This window comes from Capricornis sumatraensis, chromosome 14 (assembly GCF_032405125.1).
Source record: "Capricornis sumatraensis isolate serow.1 chromosome 14, serow.2, whole genome shotgun sequence".
Classification (NCBI taxonomy): domain Eukaryota; kingdom Metazoa; phylum Chordata; class Mammalia; order Artiodactyla; family Bovidae; genus Capricornis; species Capricornis sumatraensis.
The window spans coordinates 50,806,212-50,831,812 of NC_091082.1; the positions used below are offsets into that span (position 1 = coordinate 50,806,212).

The 25,601-nt window shown below is 40.2% G+C and overlaps 1 protein-coding gene across 2 annotated transcripts in view; it reads right to left on the reverse strand.

Annotated features, from left to right (window-relative positions):
* UBE4B (ubiquitination factor E4B) overlaps positions 1-25,601 on the reverse strand; it is a 122,270-nt gene that overhangs the window by 61,643 nt on the left and 35,026 nt on the right. For both annotated transcript variants that reach the window (XM_068986640.1, XM_068986639.1), the window contains exons 2-4: positions 22,975-23,161; positions 7,965-8,100; positions 666-753 (exon numbers count right to left, since the gene is read on the reverse strand). In XM_068986640.1, the coding sequence (XP_068842741.1) occupies positions 666-753; positions 7,965-8,100; positions 22,975-23,161 (411 nt within the window). The remainder of the gene's footprint in view (positions 1-665; positions 754-7,964; positions 8,101-22,974; positions 23,162-25,601) is intronic.

Here is a 25,601-nt window from a genome sequence, read left to right on the forward strand (position 1 = left end):
TCTTCTTTTAAATATGGGGAACTCAAGTTCAGATGGTAACAAAAAACCTCCTGTTTCCACTCATTTTTGCTTTAATTCCTGATCATCTTCCTCAGAATGACTTACTCGCTTAAGCAATTAAAAATCAACAGAAAAAATTCAAAGAAGCTCTAAATTCATTGCTATCATTTACTGATAAAAAATGCACCTGAAACAAAGATAACTGAAGGATTTTTATCAGGTGAAAGGACTAAGCTATACTTCCACTAAGGGTGATCAAGGCTACCCATATTTCTTCAAAAGAAGAAGAAAAAAAAAATCACCTAAATAGGATCTGCTGGTTTGGCATGGCCCTCTCTAACAGACTTTTACAGATACAAGACATGAAGCACTGCTTATTTATACTGTGCATGTGAGTGCATGCTTAGTCACTGGATCATGTCCAACTCTTTGCGACCCCATGGTCTGTAGCCTGCCAGGATCCTCTGCCCATGAAATTTTCCAGGCAAGCATACTAGAGTGGAGCAGGTTGCCATTTCCTGCTCCAGGGGATATTTCCAACCCAGGGATTGAACCCACATCTCTTTCGTCTCCTGTATTGGCAGGTGGATTCTCTACCCCTGTGCCACCTGGGATGGCATTAACCGTACCTAAAAACAGAAGCAAGGGCTTCATCTCTTACCAACCTTATCGCTCAGGCTCCTTTTTTCTCTTCGGTCATTTTCATCAACCTCCATATTTTCGATTCCTGAATCCACATCCACCTGGGACATGCTTTAAGTATAAAAGACAAATCAGTCTTTTACCTTTGATAAACCCACCCCAATATCACAGCTGCTGGCTGAGGAAGTTATCGTTTTTGTTTTTTATTTTTGCTGCACCGCAAGGCTTGCAGGATCCTATTTCCCCAACCAGGGATCAAACCCAGGCTCTCAGCAGTGAAAGCACCGAGCCCTACCACTGGACCGCCAGGGAATCCCCTGAGGAAAAGTTCTAAAATATCAAACAAGATCAGTCAGGAAAGTTAAATAATAAAGATTCATCTTTTTTCTCAATAATTATTAAGAGCTCTTCATATACTAGGATATAAACATTCCATCTATCATACTTACTGAAAATATTTTTCCCAAGTGGTCATTTCCTTGGGCTCACTTTCAAAAACAAAAATTAGAGGAAATTTTCTATACATATTACTTTTAAATGATACACAATCAAGCAGAGCCTGATTGCAAAATCTAGTTAAGTACATATATTTTTTTTCCCTCACATTAAATAACTGTCCTAGCATCATTTATTGAAAGGACCATTCTTTTTACAGTAATATGAAACCACTTATGTCATATGTCCAGTTGTCATACTGAGTCCAGCTGTGTGCAGGTCTCTTTCTGGATACTAATTTCCACCCCATTAGACAATCTGTCTGTCCCTAAGCCATACTCACTACACCTTCACTAATAAGCCTTGGTGTCTGCTAGGTCAATGCCTCCACCTTGCTCTTCTACCTCAAAAGAGTCCTGGCCATTCTTGGTCCTGTGCTCTTCTACACATACTTAACGATCATCTCGACAGGTTCCTTTAAAATACTGTTGGGGTTTTGACTAGAGCTTTACTGACTCTAAAGATCAAACGGGGTAGAAATGACATCTTTATGCTATGGATCTATCCTTGGACAAGGGATGTCTCTCCAAATAACTAAGGTTTTCTTTCAATAAACTTTTCTAATTTTCTCCATAAGCCTTTCACTTCGTTTGCTAAATTTATCTCTAGGCACCATATATTTTAAAATAAAATTGTGACTTGACTGGTACCTTTTTAAAAACTAAGATTTCTTATTTTTTGTTGCTTGTGCATAGTAATGTTAACTAATTTTAGATATAAACCTCTCATAAGCTGTTTGTTTACTTATGTAGTGGACTTCCTAGGTTGATAATCATTTTATCTCCAAATAGTAACTTTCATTTCTTGCACTCCAATCCTAACTTCAATTACTGCATTGGTAGGGTCCCATGTTGAATAGAAGCAGAAATAGCAGTCTTCTGTGCTCTTATTTCTGACTTTAAAGAGAATGTTTCTAATTTCTCACCACTGAGTACGAGAGTTGTTGTAGTATTTCAGCAGATGTCCTTTATGGTAGTCAGAATAAGAGGCTACAGTGTAATAACACATACACTCTGCAATCTTAGAGGCTTAACACTATAAGGGTTTATTTCTTGCTTACGCAAAGTCTGATGAGAGTGAAGCATCCTTACTCCTTCTTTAATCTATGCCATCTGCAATACACAGCCTCCAAGGTCACTGGAGCAAGAAAAGAGAGGGATGGAGGAGGAACATCGGCTCAACTGCCTTCACCCAAATGTGACGCATGTCACTTCAAGTCTACGGGACAGACCTAGTTACTCAGCCCCAATCTAACTGCAAAGGAGACTGGGCATTCAGGGGAGCACATGGAGTACTTGGTAAACTCTGTTTGTGCCCTACAGTTTAAGGATGCATCTTTCTGTCTCCTGTTTGCTAGGATTTTTATCTTGAATCGATGTTGAGCTTTTCTATTTAATATACAATGGGGTGGATAATAGTTATAGACTTTCTCATGTTAAAACACCCTTACATTCCTAAGATAAACCCAAGTTGGTCATGAAAGTGAAAGTGAAGTCGCTCAGTTGTGTCCGATTCTTTGTGACCCCATGGACACCAGGCTCCTCTGTCCATGGGATTTTCTAGGCAAGAGTACTGGAGTGGGTTGCCATTTCCTTCTCCAGGGAACTTCCCAATCCCGGGATCAAACCCAGGTCTCCCGCATTGTAGACAGACGCTTTACCGTCTGAGTCACCAGGGAAGTCATGCTATATTATTTTTTTAACTACTCTTTTAATGGAATTATCTGTACAGGAATGTGCACAGATGGTATGTGTTTGGCTGAATAAAGTTTCACTAAGGAAACATACTAATGTAATCAGCACCCAGATCAAGCAACAGAACATTTCCAGCACCCCAAAGGCCCCCCCCAGGACCCTTTCAATAACAACCATGCTAACTCACAGTAACCACCATCCTGGCACCCAGACCAGACCCAGAGATGTTTTGCCTGCTTTCTATGTGATGCACTGTTTGATTTGCCAATATCTTCAGATTTTTGCAAATATGTTCATAACCATGCAATTTTTACCAATTTTATTGATTACCATGTAATTAATTTTCTTCTTTGATATTAGTATTGTCTGGTTTTGTATATGAAGGTCATATGAGCCTCATAAATGGACTTGGGAAGTTTAAAGATTATCTGAAAAATGTGTGCAAAGTTGGGATGGTGGGAGTACCCATAAGATCATATGAGCAAGATGCTTTCTTAGGAAAAACTGTAAAATACTGATTCGATTTAACTTTTTTTATTATTATTCAGATTCTCTCTCTCTTTCTAAGCCAATTTTGGGAAAATTGTGATCTTTGAGGAGTCTGATTTTATCCAGATTTTCAAACTGATCTGCATCCTGCATATTTACATTCTCACAGAGTTCTCTTTTTCAGTAACAAGCATTACTGAGTGCCCAGCCTAGGCAGGCACTGTTCTAGGTATTTGAGATGCCAACGGACGAGAGACCAAAAAAATTTTCTGTGCCATGGAACTTCCGTTCCAATTAAAGGGAGAAAGATAATAAATATAATAAGCAAAGCATAGAGTATATATAAATGCTATATAAAAATTAAAGGAAAAAGAGCAAGGAAAAGGTAATTGAGAAGGCAGGGCTCTCCCATTTCAATGAGGTCACCTCGCTGAAATACTACCTAGGCAAAAATAGGAAGGAGGTAAGCCATACACCGGAAAAGGCAATGGCACCCCACCCCAGTACTCTTGCCTGGAAAATCCCATGGACAGAGGAGCCTGGTAGGCTGCAGTCCATGGGGTCACTAAGAGTCGGACACGACTGAGCGCCTTCACTTTCACTTTTCACTATCATGGATTGGAGAAGGAAATGGCAACCAACTCCAGTGTTCTTGCCTGGAGAATCCCAGGGACGAGGAAGCCTGGTGGGCTGCCATCTATGGGGTCGCACAGAGTCAGACACGACTGAAGGGACTTAGCAGCAGCAGCAGCAAGCCACGCACATATTCAGGGGAAACATATTCCAAGAAATGGGGTTTAATTCCAAGTATTTACTTATATTCTTTTTCTTTTTTAGTATAATATATATATGAACCTTCCCTGGTAGCTCAGAGGTTAAAGTGCCTGCCTGCAATGCAGGAGACCTGGGTTCGATCCCTGGGTTGGGAAGATCCCCTGGAGAAGGAAATGGCAACCCACTCCAGTATTCTTGCCTGGAGAATCCCATGGACGGAGAAGCCTGGTAGGCTACAGTTCAGGGGGTCGCAAAGAGTCGGACATGACTGAGCGACTTAACTTATATATATATATAGCTTTATAGTCTCTTCCAAGGACCCCATTAACTGTGACACACAAATGACGGTATATAATATTTGTTATCGTTCAGTTCAGATTTCCATCATGATTTCTTCTTTGACCTGTATTTAGAAGCATGCTGTTTTTTTTTAAATTTCCAGATTCATGATTTTTTTTTTTTAACCCTACATGAATTATCTAACCTAACGTCAGAAAACATTATCAGTATGATTCTGACTCCTGAACCCTTCTGGTTGATGAGTATCAGAAAAAAACGTGTATTCTCCAATTGTAGACTGCAAAGCTCGGTATCCTTCATTAGATCAAGCTTGTTAGCTGTGTTATTGAATTTGTCCATATGCTTACTGCTGTTCATTCTCTTTGCTCTATTGATGGCTGAAAGAGATGTGTTAAAAATCTCCCATTATATTAGGTATGTGTCAATTTCCTCTAGTTCTATCAAGATTTGCTTTATTATATGTTATTATATTACTAAGTACATATAAATATTTTGAAAACTGTTATATCCTGCTGGTAAACTAAACATTTATCATTATACAGTGCTTACATCTAGTAATATTTTGTAACTTAAAGTTTAATTTATTAATACACTTATCCCTATTTTGTTTAGTATTTGCCTAGTATATTTTTCCCTTTCTTTCAGTTTCATGCTTTCTCTAACCTAGTGTTTCAGGTAACACTAGTGTTTCAGTGTTACCTTCAGTAAACAAAAAGAAACCTGGGTTATATTTTGTTTTTAATCCAGTCTATGACTTTTCATTGTGACTTACGGTGACTATTGACATTTTCATTTCTTTTATAACCATCTTATTTTGTGCTGTTTGCCTCTTTTAAAAATTTGTGTTTCTTTCTTCCTTTTCTTTGAATTGACTTAAATTCCCTCCCCTCCCCAACCTTGTTTCATATTTTCCCTTTACTGGTTAGAAAATACACTCTTTCTATTCCTTCAGTGGTTATTCTTGAAATTTTATGAAGTATTCTTAACTCAAAGTCTAAGAGCTTGCCACTATCTTTACCCCTCTCCCAAGTAGACAATCACTCCCCTTCCAGCTTTATCTGCTATTGCTATTCTGTTGCTAGTGTGTTAAGATCAGATTATTTACTTCTCTCTCCATTATTTCATACACTGTTATTACTGTCTTAAACCATCAGTGTTCAGATTTAGCACATATTTATTATTTTTCTTAACTCATCTTTCCTCCCTGCATCTCAGACAATTAGTCTTGAGTTCATTTTCCTTTTTTTTTTTTTTTTTTTGGAGAAAAAAATATTTTTTTTTTCTTGAAGTATAGTTGGTACACAGTATTATGTAAATTACAGGTCTACCATGTTGTGATTTCCAAGTTTTAAAGGTTATACCACATTTAGAGTTGTTATAGAGTATTTGCTGTACTCCCTGTGCTGTACAGTATATCCTTGTAGCATTTTAAAAAATTAATTTTTATTAGAGTATAGCTGCTTTACAATGTTGTGTTAGTTTCTACTGTACAGCAAAGTGAATCAGCCATATACATTTTCCTTCTTAAATGCATCTGTTAAAATTTGGGGTCTTCTTGTGGCAGACCATCAGTTGTTCACATTTGTTTTTTATAAGTATCTTTATTTCTCCCCTCCTCTTAAAAGACAGTTCCACAAATACACACAGTTCCCAGCTGACAGTTACTTTCTCTCAGCACTTAACACTGATTCCATAGTCCTCTGCCCTCCATCACTGAGATATCTAACTATCGTCCTTTCATAGATAATCTCTCGTTTCTCTTGGCTGCTCTCATTTCTCTTGGCTGCTTTAAATGTCTTTGTCTTTGGTTTCCTGCAAGTTAACTATAAAATGTCTAGATACAAATTTCCTTTTCTTTACCCTGCTCACAAGTTATAGGGCTTCCTGAACCTGAAGGTTCATATATTTATCAACTCTCAGCCATTTATCATTTTGATAATGGCTTTCAAATCAGCAGACGAAGAAACAATGGAACAAGGAGAGAGGTGAGAAATCTCCCAGTGTGGTTGCCCTCTCCTTTTGATACTTCTATTAGCTATATATTAAATTTCTGTCCTCTTGTCCTCTGTATTTCTAAACATCCTTCATATTTTTCATCTCTCTTTCTCTTTGTGGTACCCTCTAAGTAAGTTCTTCAGCTCTATCGTTGCATTTGTTAATTTTCTCTTTAGTTATCTTAACCCACTGTGATTACTATCTTTTCATTTTTAGAAATTATATTCGGTTCTTTTTCAAATGCGCTTGGTTGTTTTTATAGGTGTTTGCCTCTTATTCACATTTTCAGTACTTTTTAAAATTTAGTTAATACAAATTTTACATTCTCTATTTGACAATTCCAAAACCCTAATGAGTCTAGGTGAATAATTCTATTGTTACTGATTCTACAGACTCTTACATGTGGTGGCTTTTTTCTAGTATGCCTTTTTTTTTTTTCTTTAAAGTGAAATAAGTAAAGTGTTTATTAGGAACAGAAAGACTACGTGTGGATAGACACATGGGCAGACTCAAGAGAGAGAGTCGCTGAGTGTGCTTTAATTTTTGACCATGAGTTCATATTTCTTAGAAATTTTTCTAAGGAAATTCTCTGAACACTTGGATAATTTATGTTTGTTTCTGCTAGATGCTTAAAGACATGAAAAGGTCCACTGTATATGACAGTTCTTAGCCTGAGGTTTTTCAGACTACAACAGTTAAGTGTAAATTTAGGTGCTAAACCCACATGAAAATTACCCACTGGCCATGAAATTACAGAGTTGACTTGAGTTTTAAAAAATTCATCCACTCAGAGCAAAGGTAGTAAGAACACAATTGTTTTTCCCCTATGTGGTTGATTTTTTTCTACTTCATCTTTTTCCTGGCAGTGTAGTCCTTTCTGAATTCTTGCCTAAAGTAGGGTGATCTCTGATCTGGCTCCTCATCCCAACCTAAAGTGTACAACACCCCAGTATTCTAACACACCTAGAAAATGTTATCTGCCTGGCCCACTAACAGAAACAGAGGGGGCTGCGTGAGGGCAGAGGAGCCACGTCGTGGGGGTCTGGCTGTCCAAGGAGTAAAGGAATCAACCCCTCAGCCACTCTGTCATCTACTCACAGCATACCTGCACACCTGTGCAACACAGGATGGCTCTACTCCAGGGCACCCTGATCCTCATGGAGCTCCTAGAACATTTGCTTACCTGCTACATCCTTTCAAACTGTTAAAAAATTTTTTTTTACCAAGTTAAAAAAAAAATTTTACCAAGTAGTAAATCTCTGAAGAAATTTTTAAGGGCTGATCTATGTTTCCCAACTTTGTACTTACAAAATAAAGACATTAAAAAAAATTTTTTTAACCACCTGTACCAATATTTCATAAAAGACATTTCAGCACCCAAACTTAAAAAAGGTATAAAGATCACTTCAGAATAATACAAAGACCCTTCAGTTTAATAAACTGAGCGCTAATCAAGCTAAGGGCTGGCACGGACCTCTGGGCTGGCGTTTGAGACTACTGGACTAAACACGAAAGTGAATGGACCTTTCCCTTTCTATCAGTAAAGCAACTTATTGGAAAACTGGCTTACTTTACCTTTTCTCACAAGAGACTCCATCGATATCCATGCTCTGGGAACGTGAGAGAGACTGGGACTGCGTTTCAAGGCTATTGGAGGGCGAGCTGCTGAGAGAACTGACTCCCTCACTGCTCTGGCTTCGATGCGCTACTCCTAACCAAAAGAGACATAAAAGAGGAAGTCTCACGTGAGATAACATTAAAGCTGCTTGTAACAGCAACAGTAAACACACACAATCGGCATTCACACCATCATGAAAGCTGTCTGCTAAGGAATTTCTATCAAGACTGTACTGAAGACCGAAGTGACATTAAAGTCATAGCAACATCAGTGGAAACCAGTTTATCAATAAGTATCATATGAGGTCAGTAACAACAGCTACATCTGATACCTAAAACTGACTCCTCATCACCTTCTCTTTCATTAATTCAGACAATGGGCCCTGAGTACAAATGAGTTTTCATGACAGTCCAGAAATATCCTTGAAATGGACCAAAAATAAGATACGTTACTGAATGGATAGGAAGACAGATAGATGGAGAGATGAGTGATAAAGCAAGCAGAGTAAAATGATAATGGTAGAATCTAGGCGATAGGTATACAGTAAGTACCCTACATATGAACACGCTCTGTTCCCACAGGGCACTCATTAAGCCCAGTTTGTTTTTAAGTACAACAAAGTTAGCCTAACATAACGAGCCATACAGTACTGTACTGTAATAGATTTGTAATAGTTTTCACACAAAGAATACATAAAAAACAAACATAAGAAATAAAACATTTTTAATCATAATAGTACCTTGAAAAGTACACTAGTACCAGCTACATCACTGCTGCTTTCATGCTTGCTTCCAGACATCCTGAGCTTAGATAGATACAGTACTACTATACTCTACACCGTACTGTACAGTAAAATACACAAAAGTACAACCATTTGTGGAGGATGCACACCCGTGACAATGTACACCAGACATGTTAACCAACTTATGTGACTGAACATGCAAACTCATGTTTGGCTCTTTGCAAGTTCCCAACTTGAAGGGTTGTGTGTAGGGCACTTACAATATAAGCATTCAGTGCCAAGTTCCTTCTACTTTGCTGGGTGCTTCAAATTTTCATAAGAAGATATTGAAAATGAACAAATAGATCCATCTAAGCCATTTCCTTAAATACAGATCTACCCATTTATTGACTGAACATCTTATCTTGCAATAGCTTGGGAAAAACAAACATCCTGCCATCCCTGACCTCACAGAGCCTAGAGTGCAGTGAACCACAGCCAGGCACACAGGGCCATGGTGTGCCTATCAAAATCTTCAAAACCAGGTTGTTCATAGAATTTCAAAATTTACTTTAACTCCATGAGTTTAATCTTTCTACAAAAAAAAAAGCTCACCCAGGCATTTGCAGGCAATGCATACTATATTACTGAAAGGAAAATGGCTCATGTTTTAAAAAAAAAACAACTTGAGTTATCACTTGTAGCTGAAACAACTATCAAGTGGATTAAAATGTTAACCCTCCCAGCATCCCAAGAAAATCCACTTACTACTCTTTCATATCTCTCTTCTTTGAAGACTTTACCCACTCCTGATAGCAGGGTTTTAACATGTATCTGTTTATTAAAACTTTTTCAGGACTCAGAAGGGAAAGAGAAACTAAATCTTTATTATTCGTAAATTCAGTTCGGTGGCTCAGTTGTGTCCGACTCTTTGCGACCCCATGAACTGTAGCACGCCAGGCCTCCCTGGCCATCACCAACTCCTGGAGTCCACCCAAACCCATGTCCATTGAGTCGGTGATGCTATCCAACCATCTCATCCTCTGTCATCACCTTCTTCTCCTGCCCTCAATCTTTCCCAGCATCAAGGTCTTTTCAAATGAGTCAGCTCTCTGCATCAGGTGGCCAAAGTATTGGAGTTTCAGCTTCCAACATCAGTCCCTCCAATGAACACCCAGGACTGATCTCCTTTAGGATGGACTGGTTGGATCTCCTTGCAGTCCAAGAGACTCTCAAGAGTCTTCTCCAACACCACAGCTCAAAAGCATCAATTCTTCAGTGCTCAGAAGAATTGTTGTTATAGTCCAACTCTCACATCCATACATGACCACTGGAAAAACCATAGCCTTGACTAGACAGACCTTTGTTGACAAAGTAATGTCTCTGCTTTTTAATATGCTGTCTAGGTTGGGCATAGCTTTCCTTCCAAGGAGTAGGTGTCTTTTAATTTCATGGCTGCAATCACCATCTGCAGTGATTTTGGAGCCCAGAAAAATAAAGTCAGCCACTATTTCCACTGTTTCCCCATCTATTTGCCATGAAGTGATGGGACCAGAAGCCATGATCTTAAGTTTTCTGAAAGTTGAGATTTAAGTCAACTTTTTCACTTGCCTCTTTCACTTTCATAAAGAAATATATGCCCCAACCAGTAATGCTGAAGAAGCTGAAGTTGAACAGTTCTATGGAGACCTACAAGACCTTCTAGAACTAACTATTCATAAGTAGATTTCAGTAAAACATCAAAATCATCTGATGTAGAGAGAATTCTGAAATAAGCTTAGAGAATATTGTAAAACTTTAAATAATTAATTCAACTATAAGCATCACCAATTCAATGGACATGAGTCTGAGCAAACTCTGGGAGACAGTGAAGGATAGTGAAGCCTGGCATGCTACAGTCCATGGGGTGGCAAAGAGTCAGACATGACTGAGTGACTGAACAACAACAATCCAAAATAAATTCCCAACAGATCTTTATTGAAGGAGCAAATTACAGAGCATCAACAATGTTCTTAAGAGAATATCATTTTACCTGACAACTTTTTAATAAAATAATAAAGTTCAACAATTTTTATGGGATATCAATTTAGCAGCCTTTAAATCTCTTCTTTATAAAAATCAGTTCTAAAATTAAACTAATAATTACAGTAAGTTGTTTAAAACACTGTACTTGTAATCCAGTGTACTATGAGTACTATGATATACTATGAGTATAATAATCCTATACTCATATAGAGTGTCAGAGTATACCATATGGCATAATACAATCTATTTGCACTATTTTTATAAGACAAGAATATCATCTGATTTTTTTCCCTGAACCTTTCACATAAGTGTCAAATAGGGCAAATCTGCCCCAGAATTTATGTTTGCCAATGCTCCCCAATCTCTATATACCATCTAGAATCTAGGAGGGATTCTACTGCTGTCTTAAAACTTAAAAAACTGAAAGTCTCAGACTTCCCTGGTGGTCGAGTGGTTAAGAATTTACCCGTCAACACAGGGGATGTGGTTTTAATCCCTGGTCCTGGAAGACTGCACATGCTGTGGGGCACCTAAGCCCGTGTGCTGCAACTACTGAAACCCGAAGGCCCTGTAGCCTGTTCTCCACAGCAAGAGAAGCCAATGCAATGAGAAGCCCGAACATCACAGCAAAGAGTAGCTCCTGCTCACCACAGTTAGAGAAAGCCCTCGGACAGCAACAAAGACTCAGTGCAACCAAAATCAAATAAATAAATACATAAAAATTAAAAAGGAAGGTCTCTGACTTCATTTAGAAGCAATATAAATCAAATACTATAACTAAAATCAAACCAGTAGCACAAAATACTACTTTATCTTCAAATCATACAAGTCTTTTGTTATCTTCACTCTTTTCCCCTTCTAACTTGAGGGATGGCTGTCAGGGAGCCCATTTCAAAGAATGCAGATTGTTTTTTCCCCCACAGTCTTCATCTTCATAAAGCCAGACACTAAAGAACTAAAATACAGACATAAACTCCTCTGATTCTTTCTTAGAAGATGAGTAAAATTTCTACATGAGAACTAAAAAACAAATCTTTAAAAAGTAAAAGTGTACATAACAGAATGGAGGAAACCACGTGTACTTAATAAAATGTGAACTACAGCCTTTGAAGATGGCAGCTTTCCCAATTTTTATGAATAATGAGAACTTGTTAAAAGTAAACTATGAATTTGTTTCTACAAAAAAGTAAATAATAAGGATTTTATTTCTGTAAGTGTTTCCTACGAATATTGTAGCATTTCCTGAGTGACGTTCCCTTTCAGGTACACACTAGACCAGATTAACTACTTTCAAGCTATAACCCTAGATCTGTTCCAGGATTTTAGACACACACACACAAATGCACAAGCTTGCTCAACCCTAGTATAAAAAGAAGCACACTCAGCCATGAAAAGGAACAAATGTGAGTCAGCTAAACTGAAGTACATGAACCTAGAGGCTGTTATACAGAGTGATGTAAGTCAGAAAGAGAAACACAAATACAGTATATTAATGCATATGTATGGAATCTAGAAAAATGGTACTGATGAACCTGTTTGCAGGGCAGGAATAGAGATGCAGAGAACAGACTTGCGGACACAGCGGGGAATGGAGACGGTAGGACAAACTGAGAGCAGTGAGGACACATACGTTACCGTGTGTAAAACAGACAGCTAGCGAGAAGCTGCTGCACAGCACAGGGAGCCCAGCCCAACACTCTGCAGTAACCGGGAGGGCTGGGGAGGAGGGTGAAGGCTGGGAGGGAGGTTCAAGGGGGAGGGGGTATACATAGATACCCAGGACTGACTCCCGTTGTAGTACAGCAGAAACCAACACAATTATCGGAGAAAAATTATCCTCCAATAAAAAAAAATTTTTTTTAATTGAAAAAGAAAGCACTGGGTCACTAAAATGAGCCTTAAATCCTCAATCGAGCTGTTAAAAAGGAAGGGAAGCGGGGTGAGGTGACTTTAAAGCTTTTGCCCAATCCTCTTTTACAGATAAGAATACTGAGATCCACTAAGTCTAAGACTTCCCTTAGGAACTTCAGCAAGTCAGAAATAGAACAAAGATTAAAACTCAGGACTTCTCACTCCACAGAAAATGCTGCAGTTTGCTTTACCCCACACTGCTGAACAGTTCTTCAATCACAGCTACTTTAAACCAAAGCTATATATGTTGTATACCTTCTAAAATTAAAAAAGAAAACTTGAAAAGACATTAATATTATAAAAGGAATCATTCATTCCACTGCTAATCAAAATTCTAAAGCATTTTACATAGACCTTGACAATGAACTTAGCTAAGTGGTTAGCATTCATGAAACATACAAAGTATAGTTCTATCTTATTCGGCCAATATGAACATCACCCCCAACATGAATTAAAATGAACATATTCTATTACATAAAGCAGAATGACATATTTGATCATCAGCTAATTTTCTGGTGAAACAAGTCTGTTCTCGTGAATAAACACAAATGAAATGGAATTTCAAACCTGTAAAGTAAAACAGTAATATTGAAAATCTTGGGACAAGAAAACCAACAACTCAAATTGGAAAATTGCTTTGATCTTCATATTTATGACTGGTTCTAAATATGACATTTATAATTTGTTCTGAATATTCCATAGAACTAATCATGCAGAGAATCATACATCTGGAATCAAAAGACCATGACTGCTCTGAGAAGAAATGGCTGATTCTATGGCTGGGGCAGAGAAAATATAAGATGAGCCTGGAGCGTTTTACAAATGCCAGAAAGACAGTACTCAAAAAACTAAAAGGATAAGCATGTCAGCAAAGAAGTCAACATGAATGAGTTCCCAATGGCCAAAACTGGAACAACTTGCATTTTTAAAAATTGCAGAAATAAATGACATAGCAATATGAATTACAGCTCAAAAGAATAAAATAAATATACATGAATTCATGCTGATGTGGGCTTCTCAGGTAATGCAAATGGTAAGGAACCCACCTGCCAACACAGGGGACACAAGATGTGGGTTTGATCCCTGGATCAGGAAGATCCCTTGGAGGAGGGCCTGGCAGCCCGCTCCAGTATTCTTACCTGGGAAATCTCATGGACAGAGGAGCCTGGCGCACTACAGTCCATGGGACTGCAAAGAGTTGGACACAACTGAATCAACTGAGCATGCTGATGTAAATAAGGATTAAATAAATAACTGGACAAATGTCCCTTATAGAAGAATTTAAAATATATGTACATACTTGCCCCTCCAGGATGTAAAACTTAGAAATTGGGCTGAACTTAGGAATTCAATTCCAAAGAAACGAGTTTGGAAAAGGAGTGGAGAGACCTTGTGAACCCCAGTTTAACGGGGAGGTGAATGAAGATCAACATCACCAGAGATGTCTGATGAGAAACTTCACCTTTACGACAGTCTTCCTCCTATACCCAAATCCCAGTCTAATCATGAGAAAAACACCAAGATAAAGCCAAAGTAAGGAAAATTCTACAAAGTACTCTTCACCACTGCTAAAATCATGAAAAACACAAAAAGGCTGAAAAACTGTCACAGACTAAATGAGACTAAGGACACTTATGTTTAGTTGATAATAAAATACTAAGGATAATGTTAGTTTTGATAAACGTACCAGATATTAACATTAGTGGAAAATGGGTGAAGGACATAAGAGGACTCTCAGTGTGTATGCAACTTTTCAATAAATCTAAAAAGTAATTTTATTAAAAAAAATGGAATAACTAAAAATATACATAAAATATATCATATTGGGTTGGCCAAAAAGTTCATTTGGGTTTTTCAACCCAAAATTACCTAATAATCATAATTACAAATCAAACACCACAGTCATGAGCCTAAGGCAGCGACTGCGGGCCTCCCTGTCGTGGAGGACCCTTCACAAGCCCACCTCCTCCCACTAGACAGTGAGCCCTTCAGCATGCCTTAACTGAGACTTGCCCATCTCTGCAGCCCTGGCTCCTAAGACAGTGCCTGCAGGTAGAAAGCATTAAACACGTGTTCATATGCACAAGTGGAAGCATGACAAAGGCCATTTGCAAGAATCATGCTAAAAAAGAATGTAGGTTATTACTAAGCATATTAAAGACTAGCAGTTAGAGAAAAGAGATTCTGTCTCTAACCCAGACCTCGGAACCAGCCAGGAGGCCAGCCAAACGTATCATTCGGCTTCTTGGTTGTTCCTAACAGGCCCTGGCTGCTCATTTCTGCTTCCAGAGCAGAAGATCTTGACCACACACACAGAGACACACAACTGAGGGGGTCAAAATGACAGTAGCTCTCTGACTAGCGTCCAGATATTTTATTTGAAGTCCTTCATTGAGGAACACATAAAGTACGGGTATCATAATCTTTAAAACTATTCTCATAACTATATTTGAATATAATTGGTCTCCTTCGTATATGTTATGTTTTAATGATACATGCATTTAAAAGTATTTTTTGAGAAGGCTATCCCCAGTTTGCCAAAGGGAAATGGAATGACAACAGTTAAGAAACACAGGACTAGGGACAAAACAGGCAACGAGAGAACTTGCTCCACCAGACCTAATCATTCTGTCAAGATGGAACTTGTTTGATAAAGGATTCACAGGGGAACTCTTGAGCAAGAATGACCACAGCTTGGGAGAGGTCATGACAGCCAGGGAGGGTGAGGCTTTATTGGACATGTTCAAGATGTCCGATGGGTAAACAACAGAGGGAACAGAGAGGAGATAAGCATAATTCCAAAACAAGACTATAAAAGAAAAGCCATCCCAGAGGGTTAAGAATTTCTGAAGACTAGGTAATCATAGAACGATCTCAAGATGGGGGAAGGAACCAAGAAAACCAGTCTCTCGTCCCAGGAATTTAACAAGCACAGATTTTTAAAAGGAAACTAAAGAACATTTTCACCACTGCTGGACTGTAAGTGCTTCCAGGAAAGAAAATGAGTCTCTCTCATCTCTGTGCTTCCATGACCAAGCACCATGTTTGACCTGCAACAGCCCTAAGTAAACACTGGATAAGCTCAAATGTAAATGCAACATTATCAATGATGATGACCAAAAAAACAGCTATCATGTGTGAGAAAAACATTCACCATGTTTATAAAGCTTTAAGACAGGCAGACGCAACATTATATTGTGTCCTAGGTTGCTTCAATCGTGTCTAACTCTTTGCAACCCCATGGACTGCAGCCTGCCAGGCTCCTCTGTCCATGGGATTCTCCAGGCAAGAATACTGGAGAGGGTTGCCCTTCCTTCCTTTCTCCAGGGGATCTTTCTGACCATAGGTGGAACCCAAGTCTCTTATGTCTCCTGCAATGGCAGGCAGGTTCTTTATCACTAGTACCACCTGGGAAGCTACTACAAGTCATGTAGTACAGTCCCTTCACCCCAAAACAGGAGGGAACCTTGAACACAGCCACACAGAGGCATGGGCACGAGAAGCCTGAAGTAGAGGCTGGAGTGATGCTGCCACAAGCCAAGAAAAACAAGGAGTGCCAGCAACCAACTGAAGCGAGAAGAGGCAAGGATTCTTCCTTCCAGCCTTCAGAGGGAGCACAGCCCTGCCGACACCTTGACATCAGACTTCTAATCTCCAGAACTGTGAGAGGACAATTTCTATTGTTTTAAGTCATCAAGTTTTGGATACTTTGCTATGATGGCCTCAGGAAACTAATACAAAGGTAGGTGGCACTGCAGAAGCTGGGGCCAGATGGGAGAAGCAACCATAGGACTCACAGCCAACTTCCGAACCCTTGCTTCTGTCACTTGTACTGAAAGCACCCTGATTAAGAAATTGTTGTTCAGTCGCTTAGTTGCGTCCGAATCTTTGCAAACCCATGGACTGTAGCATGCCAGGCTTCCCTGTCCTTCACTATCTCCTAGAGTTTGCTCAAACTCATGTCCATTGAGTCATCCCAACCATCTCATCCTCTGACGCCCCCTTCAATCTTTCCCAGCATCAGGGTCTTTTCCAATGAGTCGACTCTTTGCACCAGGAGGACAAAGTACTGGAGCTTCAGCATCAGTCCTTCAAATGAATATTCAGGGTTTATGTCCTTTAGGATTGACTGGTTAGATCTCCTTGCAATCCAAGGGTTAAGCAATAAGAAGACTGCAGAATAACTGCCTGGTCACTACCGGATCAGAACCTTTTACCACGGGTGGCAGCCAACTGAGTATTTGTCTAAGAAGCACTTCATTCTGGAACAGAAGTCGTCCCTTCACACTCAGTGGATAATAAAGCTACCAACTGGCCCTATGTTTGCCATCTAGGACCACAGAGGGTAAGCACAAGGCATCATCATCCTCATGGAAACTACTCACACTGTTTTCATGAATAAAATGCACACAAGTCCCTGCCCCCATGGAGCTCACACTAGGAAAGGAGGCAGAAAAAACAGGATACACTACAAGTACTGGAAACAGTGAGGGATTCTATTTCCCAGGACTCCAAAATTACTACAGATGGTGACTGCAGCCATGAAATTAAAAGACGCTTGCTCCTTGGAAGAAAAGCTATGACAAACCTAGGCAGCGTATTAAGAAGCAGAGACATTACTTTGCTGACAAAGGTCCGCCTAGTCAAAGCAATGGTTTTTTCAGTAGTCAAGTATGGATGTGAGAGATGGACCATAAAGCTGAGCACCAGAAAACTGATGCTTTTGAACTGTGGTGTTGAAGAAGACTCTTGAGAGTCCCTTGGACTGCAAGGAGATCCAACCAGTCCATCCTAAAGGAAATCAATCCTGAATATACATTGGAGGGACTGATGCTAAAGCTGAAGCTCCAATACTTTGGCCACCTGATGCAAAGAGCTGACTCATTAGAAAAGACCAGGATGCTGAGAAAGATTGAAGGCAGGAGGAGAAGGTGACGACAGAGGATGAGATGGTTGGACGGCATCACCGACTCAATGAACATGAATCTGAGCAAACTCTAGGAGACAGTGAAGGACAGAAAAACCTGGCGTGCTGCAGTCCATGGGATCGCAAGTGTCGAACATGACTGAAGAACAACAAGTAATATACATGCTATGTTGGCGGGCAATAAGAGCTCGAGGAAGAAGTGTCTATGTCAGATACAGGATGAACGTTTAGACAAGGTGGTCATCGATTCTCAGCCTTTTGGCTAAGATCAAGTGTAGACAAGGTGGCCTTTTTGAAAAAGTGACACTTGGGTAAACATATGAAGAGTAGAAGGAAAATGCCGTGTGGATTTTAGGGTATGAGCATTCTAGGCAAAGAAACAGCAAACATAAAAACCCCCAACAGGTGCCATGGTTTTCCTGGTGGCTCAGTCAGTAAAGAATCCACATGCAATGCTGGAGACCCGGGTTCAGTCCCTGGGTTGGGAAGATCTGGAGAAAGGAATGGCAACCCACTCTAGTATTCTTGCCTGGAGAATCCCATGGACAGAGGAACCTGGCGGGTTACAGTTCATGGGGTCTCAAAGAGTTGGACAGGATTGAGCAACTAACACACACAGACACACAAAAACAAACACAAACAGGAACCATGTCTGGAATGTCCCAGGAACAGAGGGGAAGCCAGCACATTTGTAGCTGAAGGAGGAAGAAGGGCAAAGAGAGACGAGGACAGGTTCAGGGCAGGACCTCATGCAGCCCCAGGTCGAGGTAAGGACTCTGACTTTTATTTCGATTGAGGCCAGAAGACAACAGAAGATGATGTGACCTGTCTTAGGAGGGGTTTATTTTCTGTTTCACTTAAACCTATTAAGTAAGTTCCTGAAAATCTGGGCTTTCCTTGTGGCTCAGCTAGTAAAGAATCCACCTGCAATGCAGGAGACCTCGGTTCGATCCCTGGGTTGAGAAGATCCCCTGGAGATGGGAAAGGTTACCCACTCCAGCATTCTGTCCTGGAGAATTCCATGAACTGTATATAGTCCATGGGGTTGCAAAGAATCAGACACCACTGAGTGACTTTCACTTCACTTCCTGAAAATCTGTTTATCCAATCTGCCAAGAGTATGGCTAATAATATCTACCTGTTTGTGATTACAAATAATGATGATTATGAGAAACACAATGGTGACTTAACAGCATAGAGGTGCATCTGCCAAGAATGAACCATTCAGAGTTGCCCAAGTCTGTTGGTTACTGTTGTGACAATAACTATCCTCTTCGCTGAAAAGAATAATGCTTTGCAGTGCTGTAGTCTTGCTTCAGTGGAACCCAGTCTGGCTCTGCATGAACAACAGACTGAGGTGAAGCCAGGGCAGGCACGGAGAGACACGTCTAGAGCCCACTCTAGTAGTCCAGGCGAGATACGCAAGTGCCTTGAACCTGGGCAGTAGCAGGAGAGGCGGTGAGATGAGAAGAGGTGGTGAGAATTGAGTCTGGTTCTAAATTTTGCTGATGGACCTAGGACAGAGGTCAGCAAGCCTCAGTCCACAGGCCACACTTACTTATTTTCGTAAATAAAGTTTTACTGAAACACAGCAATGCTCATCACTTGACACAAAGTCTATGGCTGTTTTGTGCTAGGGGGCAGAGAAGAATGTTTGTGACAGAGACTGCACAGCCTGCAGAGCCAAAAATATTTACTACCTGGCCCTTTAAAGAAAGAATTTGCTGACTCTCAACCTAGAATATGAGGTAAAAAGAAGAGAGAATGTTTTAAGCTTGAAGAAGAGTGAAGTGTTAGTCACTCAGTCGTGTCCAACTCTTTGCAAGCCCACGAACTATATAGCCCACCAGGCTCCTCTGTCTATGGAATTCTCCAGACAAGAATATTGGAGTGGATTGCCATTCCCTTCTCCAGGGAATCTTCCCTAGCCAGGGATTGAACCCAGGTCTCCTCTACTGCAGGTCGATTCATTACCATCTGAGCCACCAGGGATGCCCATTTTAAGCTTAAGCAACTAGAAAAAAAATGAGTTATTATTTACTGAGATAGGGTTCTAAGAAAAAACATGATGTAAGGAAATATCACGAACTTGATTTTGAATGTGTTAACTGTGAGATGTGTATCAGATGAACTTCACACTGAAGTTCAAAGAACAGGCCAACTCCGGTACTAACAGGTACCAACTTCGTTAAATTAGGAATACTAATCAAACCCAGGAAACTGGATAAAATTAATAAGAGAATAAAGCATAGAGATAGAGAGGAAAAGAGGTTAAATATTGAGCCCTTGAACCCTGACCTTTAGAAGCTTGGAAAATGAAAAAGACTCATACAAAGAACTAAGAAGGAACAGATGGAGACAGGATGAAAATCAGGAGTGTAATGCTCTGAAGCTGAAGACAGAGTGTTTCAAGGAGAAGAAGACCAAAGCCACGTGGAATGGAGCTGACAGGTCAGACCAGACGGTGACTCAGAGCTGACCACAGGAGGCCTTACCTGATGGGACTCGACTCAGCAAGGTCCAAGGACAGAAAGAGGAGACTAAAGATAGGCAACTCATTCTAGAAATTCTGTTGTGAAGGGGTGCAGAGAAGTGGGGTGGAAGTCAGCAGGGGATATGAAATCAAAAGAGTTCTTTTTCATTTACTCCCATGATGCGAGAAGGAACAGCATGTACAATGGCTGTTTAAACAAAAAAAAAAGGCTTCCACTTGAGATGCAGAACCAGATGAAGCAGAAGAGACGACAGGAACTGCTGTAGCAATGGCTCTGAGCAGTGAGAGGAGATGGGATCCAGGGTACAGACGGCAGCAAGGGCAGGGACAGTTCAACTATGACAAAAACTGGCCGCACATACTGGTTGGTAGTGGAGGCAGGATCGAAGTTGAAGGAGGTAGGTTCCCTTCTGCCTGCGTCTGTTCTCTCCACAAAACTGGAAGCTGAGCCACCAGCCAAGAGTGTACATGGAGAAGAGGTGTTACAGATTAGAGAAGGTATGAAATAGACTGAAACAGACTGTGGGAGAGGGAACAGGAAATACCGTACAATTACTTACTAGTATTAAGGGTCCACTTGAGTTTGTGATGATGGCTCTGAAATGAGACTGCTAGTATGGTTTTTCTCTAGCCTTATTTCACAGCAAGAGACCAAGAACAGGAGGGGACTGGGACTTAAGACGAAGATCATACTTTAAGGGAGGAAGACAGCGAGAGAGAGGCCAGAGAAGGAGTGACAGCAGTGACTGGCCATGAAATTTCCACAGGTTGAGGAGGGAAGTAAGGACAAGAGGAGGGGGAACATTAGGAAAGTAAAAAGGTGATGGGTCAACGGACTGTAGCCCCGAGGGAACACTGAGGATTTGTGCACAGAGGGGTGAGCTAAAAAGCCAAAGGTGGTGGTCAGAAAGTCGCTGAGACTGAAAAATCTAGAGTCTGACCGTGGCAGTGAGTGGCTGGAGTCAGAGGGAAGGAAAGGTCACTGAAGGGGAGGAGCTCAAGAAACAGAGAGGTCGGAGTTCTGGAAGGATCATCCCACACAGCTAATGAAATCATCACAAATTAAGACAGAAACAGTGCTGGACAGCCAAATAGTGGACATAACAAGTCCTGTGGGTGAGCAGGCTTTGGAATATAAGCCTCAACAAGGGAGAGAAGTGGAGAATACTGTTAGGTGACGCAAGATTCAAACCAGTGTGTTTTCAGGGTAGAGGAACGGTCTAGAAGAAGAAACGAGAAAGCAATGGAGAAAGAGGTCAGATCCAGTGAGAGCATTAAGGGGAAGGGACGCTGACAGAGCATGATTTTGCTGGTGGCTGGGCACAAGGCTTTCAGAATTTAGGGAAGTGGGGAAGGAAAGGTACATGTGACAAACCACATAAGGATTAGAGACTGGGAGATGAGGCATGAGGACAGGGGGAGACAGGGTGGCTGACATGAGCGGGCCTAAAGGGCATGCCAAGACGACCTGGTGTAGCAAGGAGCAGCAGGAGCCTGCTGAGAGCAGGCAGGGTTCCAAGTCCCCAGGACACTTTGCTGATGCAGCGAAGTTTTTAAGTCCCTCCCCATCCCACAAGCTCTTCCCTGGACACTTTCCAGCATCCCAGGTGGGGTCTGATCATGGTGAGACAAGCAGCACTGCCGGCAGCACCACAGGCAAAGGCAGAAAAAGGAGAAAACACAATTGGAATCCTGAACCTTTCTCCTAGTAGATCACCACAGCTTCTCTAAGCAGTGTAACCAGGAAACATTTCAGACACAGGCATCGTTTATTACTAACATGTTTTGGCCTGAGCCTCTCTCATTTAATAAGTAGCAGATTTACATAGAAGCATTTATATTTGCCTTAGGAGGAGCCTACAATGATGCCTAACGAGAGTTATAGTAACAGAAACTCCGCAGATAACTTTTAATCGACAAGTTATCCTAGATCATGAAGATGGATTGTTCAGAGGTGACAGTGCATTAAACAAGAGCAGAGCTGACAATCAGATATTACATTATTAGATGATATGATGATCAATGCAGGTCTCTTAGCACCTGCTTTTTCCTACTTAGAATCTTAACTATTATAATAATTATAAAGTCAATAATTATTACATTTGACAGAAAAGTTCACTTAGCAAAAAGACAGATATCTTAAAAGATACATTTCCCAACAAAGACAACCATGGATATCAACCATGAGCTCGTTAATTATAAAGAAATTAACTTCTACAACAGTTAAACTATCAATGAGACAGTTATAAGACATCATACCAGGTGAACTTATTATGGCTCATTTATATTAATACTTCTGTAGTTAAGAGTTCAAACTTTTATTCTATTTTATTTTCTTTCTGGCCATATTGCAAGGCTTATGGGATCTTAGTTCCCTGACCAGGTGTTGAACCCAGGCCCTCAGCAGTGAGAGTACACAGTCCTAACCATTGGACTATCAGGGAATTCCCCAGGCGAACTTTACATACCCTGAAAATTTAGAGAAAAGGTTCTATGACAATATAGAATGAAGACAATGAAACCCATAATCAGGGGCATTATTCTGACCATTATTTCAATCTTGCATTTGCAGAATATTTTATCTTAAAAAAAAAAGTATCAACCAAAGTCATAAAATCTGCAGAACCAAATTTAGTCTTAAGCTGCTTGCCATCAGAGACAAAGACCTGGCCTTGTCTGAAAAAAAGCATGAAAGTTACAGAAAACAGTCAGCTTCAACACATCACTGTCAAAACATCAAAATGAACAGACGTTAACAAAACACATTGTAATGACCTTAATCTTTAAACCACTGCTTGCAGGATTTTTTAAAGTTGCTGCTCATTTTATCCTGGCATGGAAATGTCACAACTGTAACAGACAGCTCCCCGGTATGAAGGTGAGGCTTACCTGATGCACCAATGGGGGAGGTAGCGGGGGTCATGTTGTGGACGTTGAGACCGAGGCTCTGGGAGGGGCCTGGAGCTGATGCTGCTATAGGAGGCCCGGGGGGGTTCTCCCTCTGGGGAGAAGTGAGAGGGGTGGTAGGCTGGGAGGTCTGTCCACCAGCAAGTCGTGCAAGGCGCCTCCGTCGGATCTACAATGAGGGGGAAAGAGGATTCTGTGAAAAACAGCAGAAACAACTCTGCATGAGAATAACAATATTAACGTTATCAATAACCATACCTGAGCATTAAAAACTAAACATTCCTTGAGAAAAAAGGACTCATTTGAGACAAACGATAACTCTGTGTGGCAGTATTTTTATACGTTATCAACTAACTTTTTAAAAATTGCATCTTAATTTTTTTACCAGCTGTTTATCAAACCTTCTTGAGTGACACTGTGAATTTACAATAAGCATACTACACTTTTCAACACATTAAAGCTCCTTGTTATTGTAATAAAATCCACAGACTTGGTCATTTTAAATAGAATTTAAAACAAATATACACTGTATCTGGCTGAGTCCCTTAGATGTTCATCTCAAACTACCACAACACTTTAACTGGCTATATCCCAAAGCAAAATAAAAAGTTTAAAGTTTAAAAATATAATAAATATCCAATATAATTCCCTAAAACAATGAGAAAATAACAAAAGTTACATTAAGAGATTTTACTCTTTTAAGAACAAAATGATTAGGTTTAACTTTCAATAAAAATATTATCTATAATTTCCTCCTTACAATTATATCCCAGAGTTACCAAGTGATTATAAATATGTACCACAGAAGCCCAGTGGATCACAGAAATGATTCTCCCACATTTTGACTGTCATTAATTCATAATCAGGCAATGAACTCTGAGCACCTGCCCTCCCACACAGTGGGCATATCTGACAATTATGATAAAGTTTCTGGCTCTAAGTGGGCATCAGAGAAGCAAACCAATTAGGCTGCTCACACTCTTTCCATTACGAATAAGGAAGATGAAAAAGTTAAATTACAGCAAACGTTAATGGGGATGGACACTGTCTGAAGAATTTATAATTCATTCTAACATTGGTGGAAATCTGCACCTTCCATGGTTTAGACAACAGGAATGTCCTGACTCTTGGCCCCAAAGTTGAGAAGCCTCTCCTATAAATATATCTATCAAGGAATTTATACAAAATCCTGAAGTTGTTTGGTTTTTCAACTATCTCCTTAACTAGATTAAATTCCTTGATGAAAAGAATTATTAACAGGGCTTATTTATTTAAATAAAAACTGATGCTTCTAGTAATGTTCTAAGTACTTTACACCTTACTATTTAATCCTCATAATAACCCACTGAAGCAGGTACCTATGTACATTTTGTATATGAGCAAACTGAGGTACAGACAGGTTAGATGTCTTGCCTAATGGTTCAGTGGCAAAGCTGGAATCTGAACTCACTAAAATCTAGCTTTAGTGTCTGTGCTCCTATCACTAAAGCTGGCCATATCTAGGGGTCTCAGAAACACTTTCAGAGGGTCTATGAAGCCAAACATTAAGGCATTTGCCTTTTTCACTCTCATTCTCCCGTGTCAAGTGGAGTTTTCCAGAGGCTACATGACAAGTGTGCTGCAGCAAATTAAATAAAAAAGTTAATGAGATTCCAGCTGTCTTCCATTAAATTAGACATTTAAGAGAATTGTGAAAGTAAAAACAGTGTCACTCACTGAATTTGTTCTGGAAAATGTAGTTATTTTCGTACAGTTCAGTTCAGTCACTTAGACGTCTATGACTCTTTGTGACCCCATGGACTACAGCACGCCAGGCTTCCTTGTCCTTCACCAACTCCTAGAGTTTGCTTAAACGCATGTTCATCCGGTCAGTGATGCCATCCACCCATCTCCTGCTCTGTCATCCCCTTCTCCTGCCTTCAATCTTTCTCAGCATCACGTCTCCTCCACTGAGTCAGTTCTTTGCATCAGGTAGCCAACGTATTCATGCTGAGCTTCAGCTTCAGCATGTCCTTCCAATGAATATTCACGACCGATTTCCTTTTGGATGGACTGGTTGGATCTTCTTGCTGTCCAAGGGACTCTCAAGAGTCTTCTCCAACACCACAGTTCAAAAGCATCAATTCTTCTGCACTCAGCTTTCTTTATGGTCCAACTCTCACATCCATACATGACCACTGGAAAAACCATAGCTTTGACAAGGCAGACCTTTGTCAGCAAAGTAATGTCTCTGCTTTAAAAAGCAGAGACACTGTCAAGGTTTGTCAAAGCTTTTCTTCCAAGGAACAGCTGTCTTTTAATTTCATGGCTGTGCTCACTATCTGCAGTGATTTGGGAGCCCAAGCAAATAAAGTCTCTGTTTCCGCTGTTTCCCCATCTATGTGCCATGAAGTGATGGGACCAGATGCCATGATCTTGGTTTTTGTATGATGAGTTTTAAGCCAGCTTTTTCACTTTCCTCTTTCACGTTCATCAAGAGGCTCTCTAGTTCCTCTTCACTTTCTGCCATAAGGGTGGTGTCATCTGCATATCTGAGGTTATTGATATTTCTCCCAGCAATCTTGATTTCAGCTTGTGCTTCATCCAGACCAGCATTTCTCATGATGTAC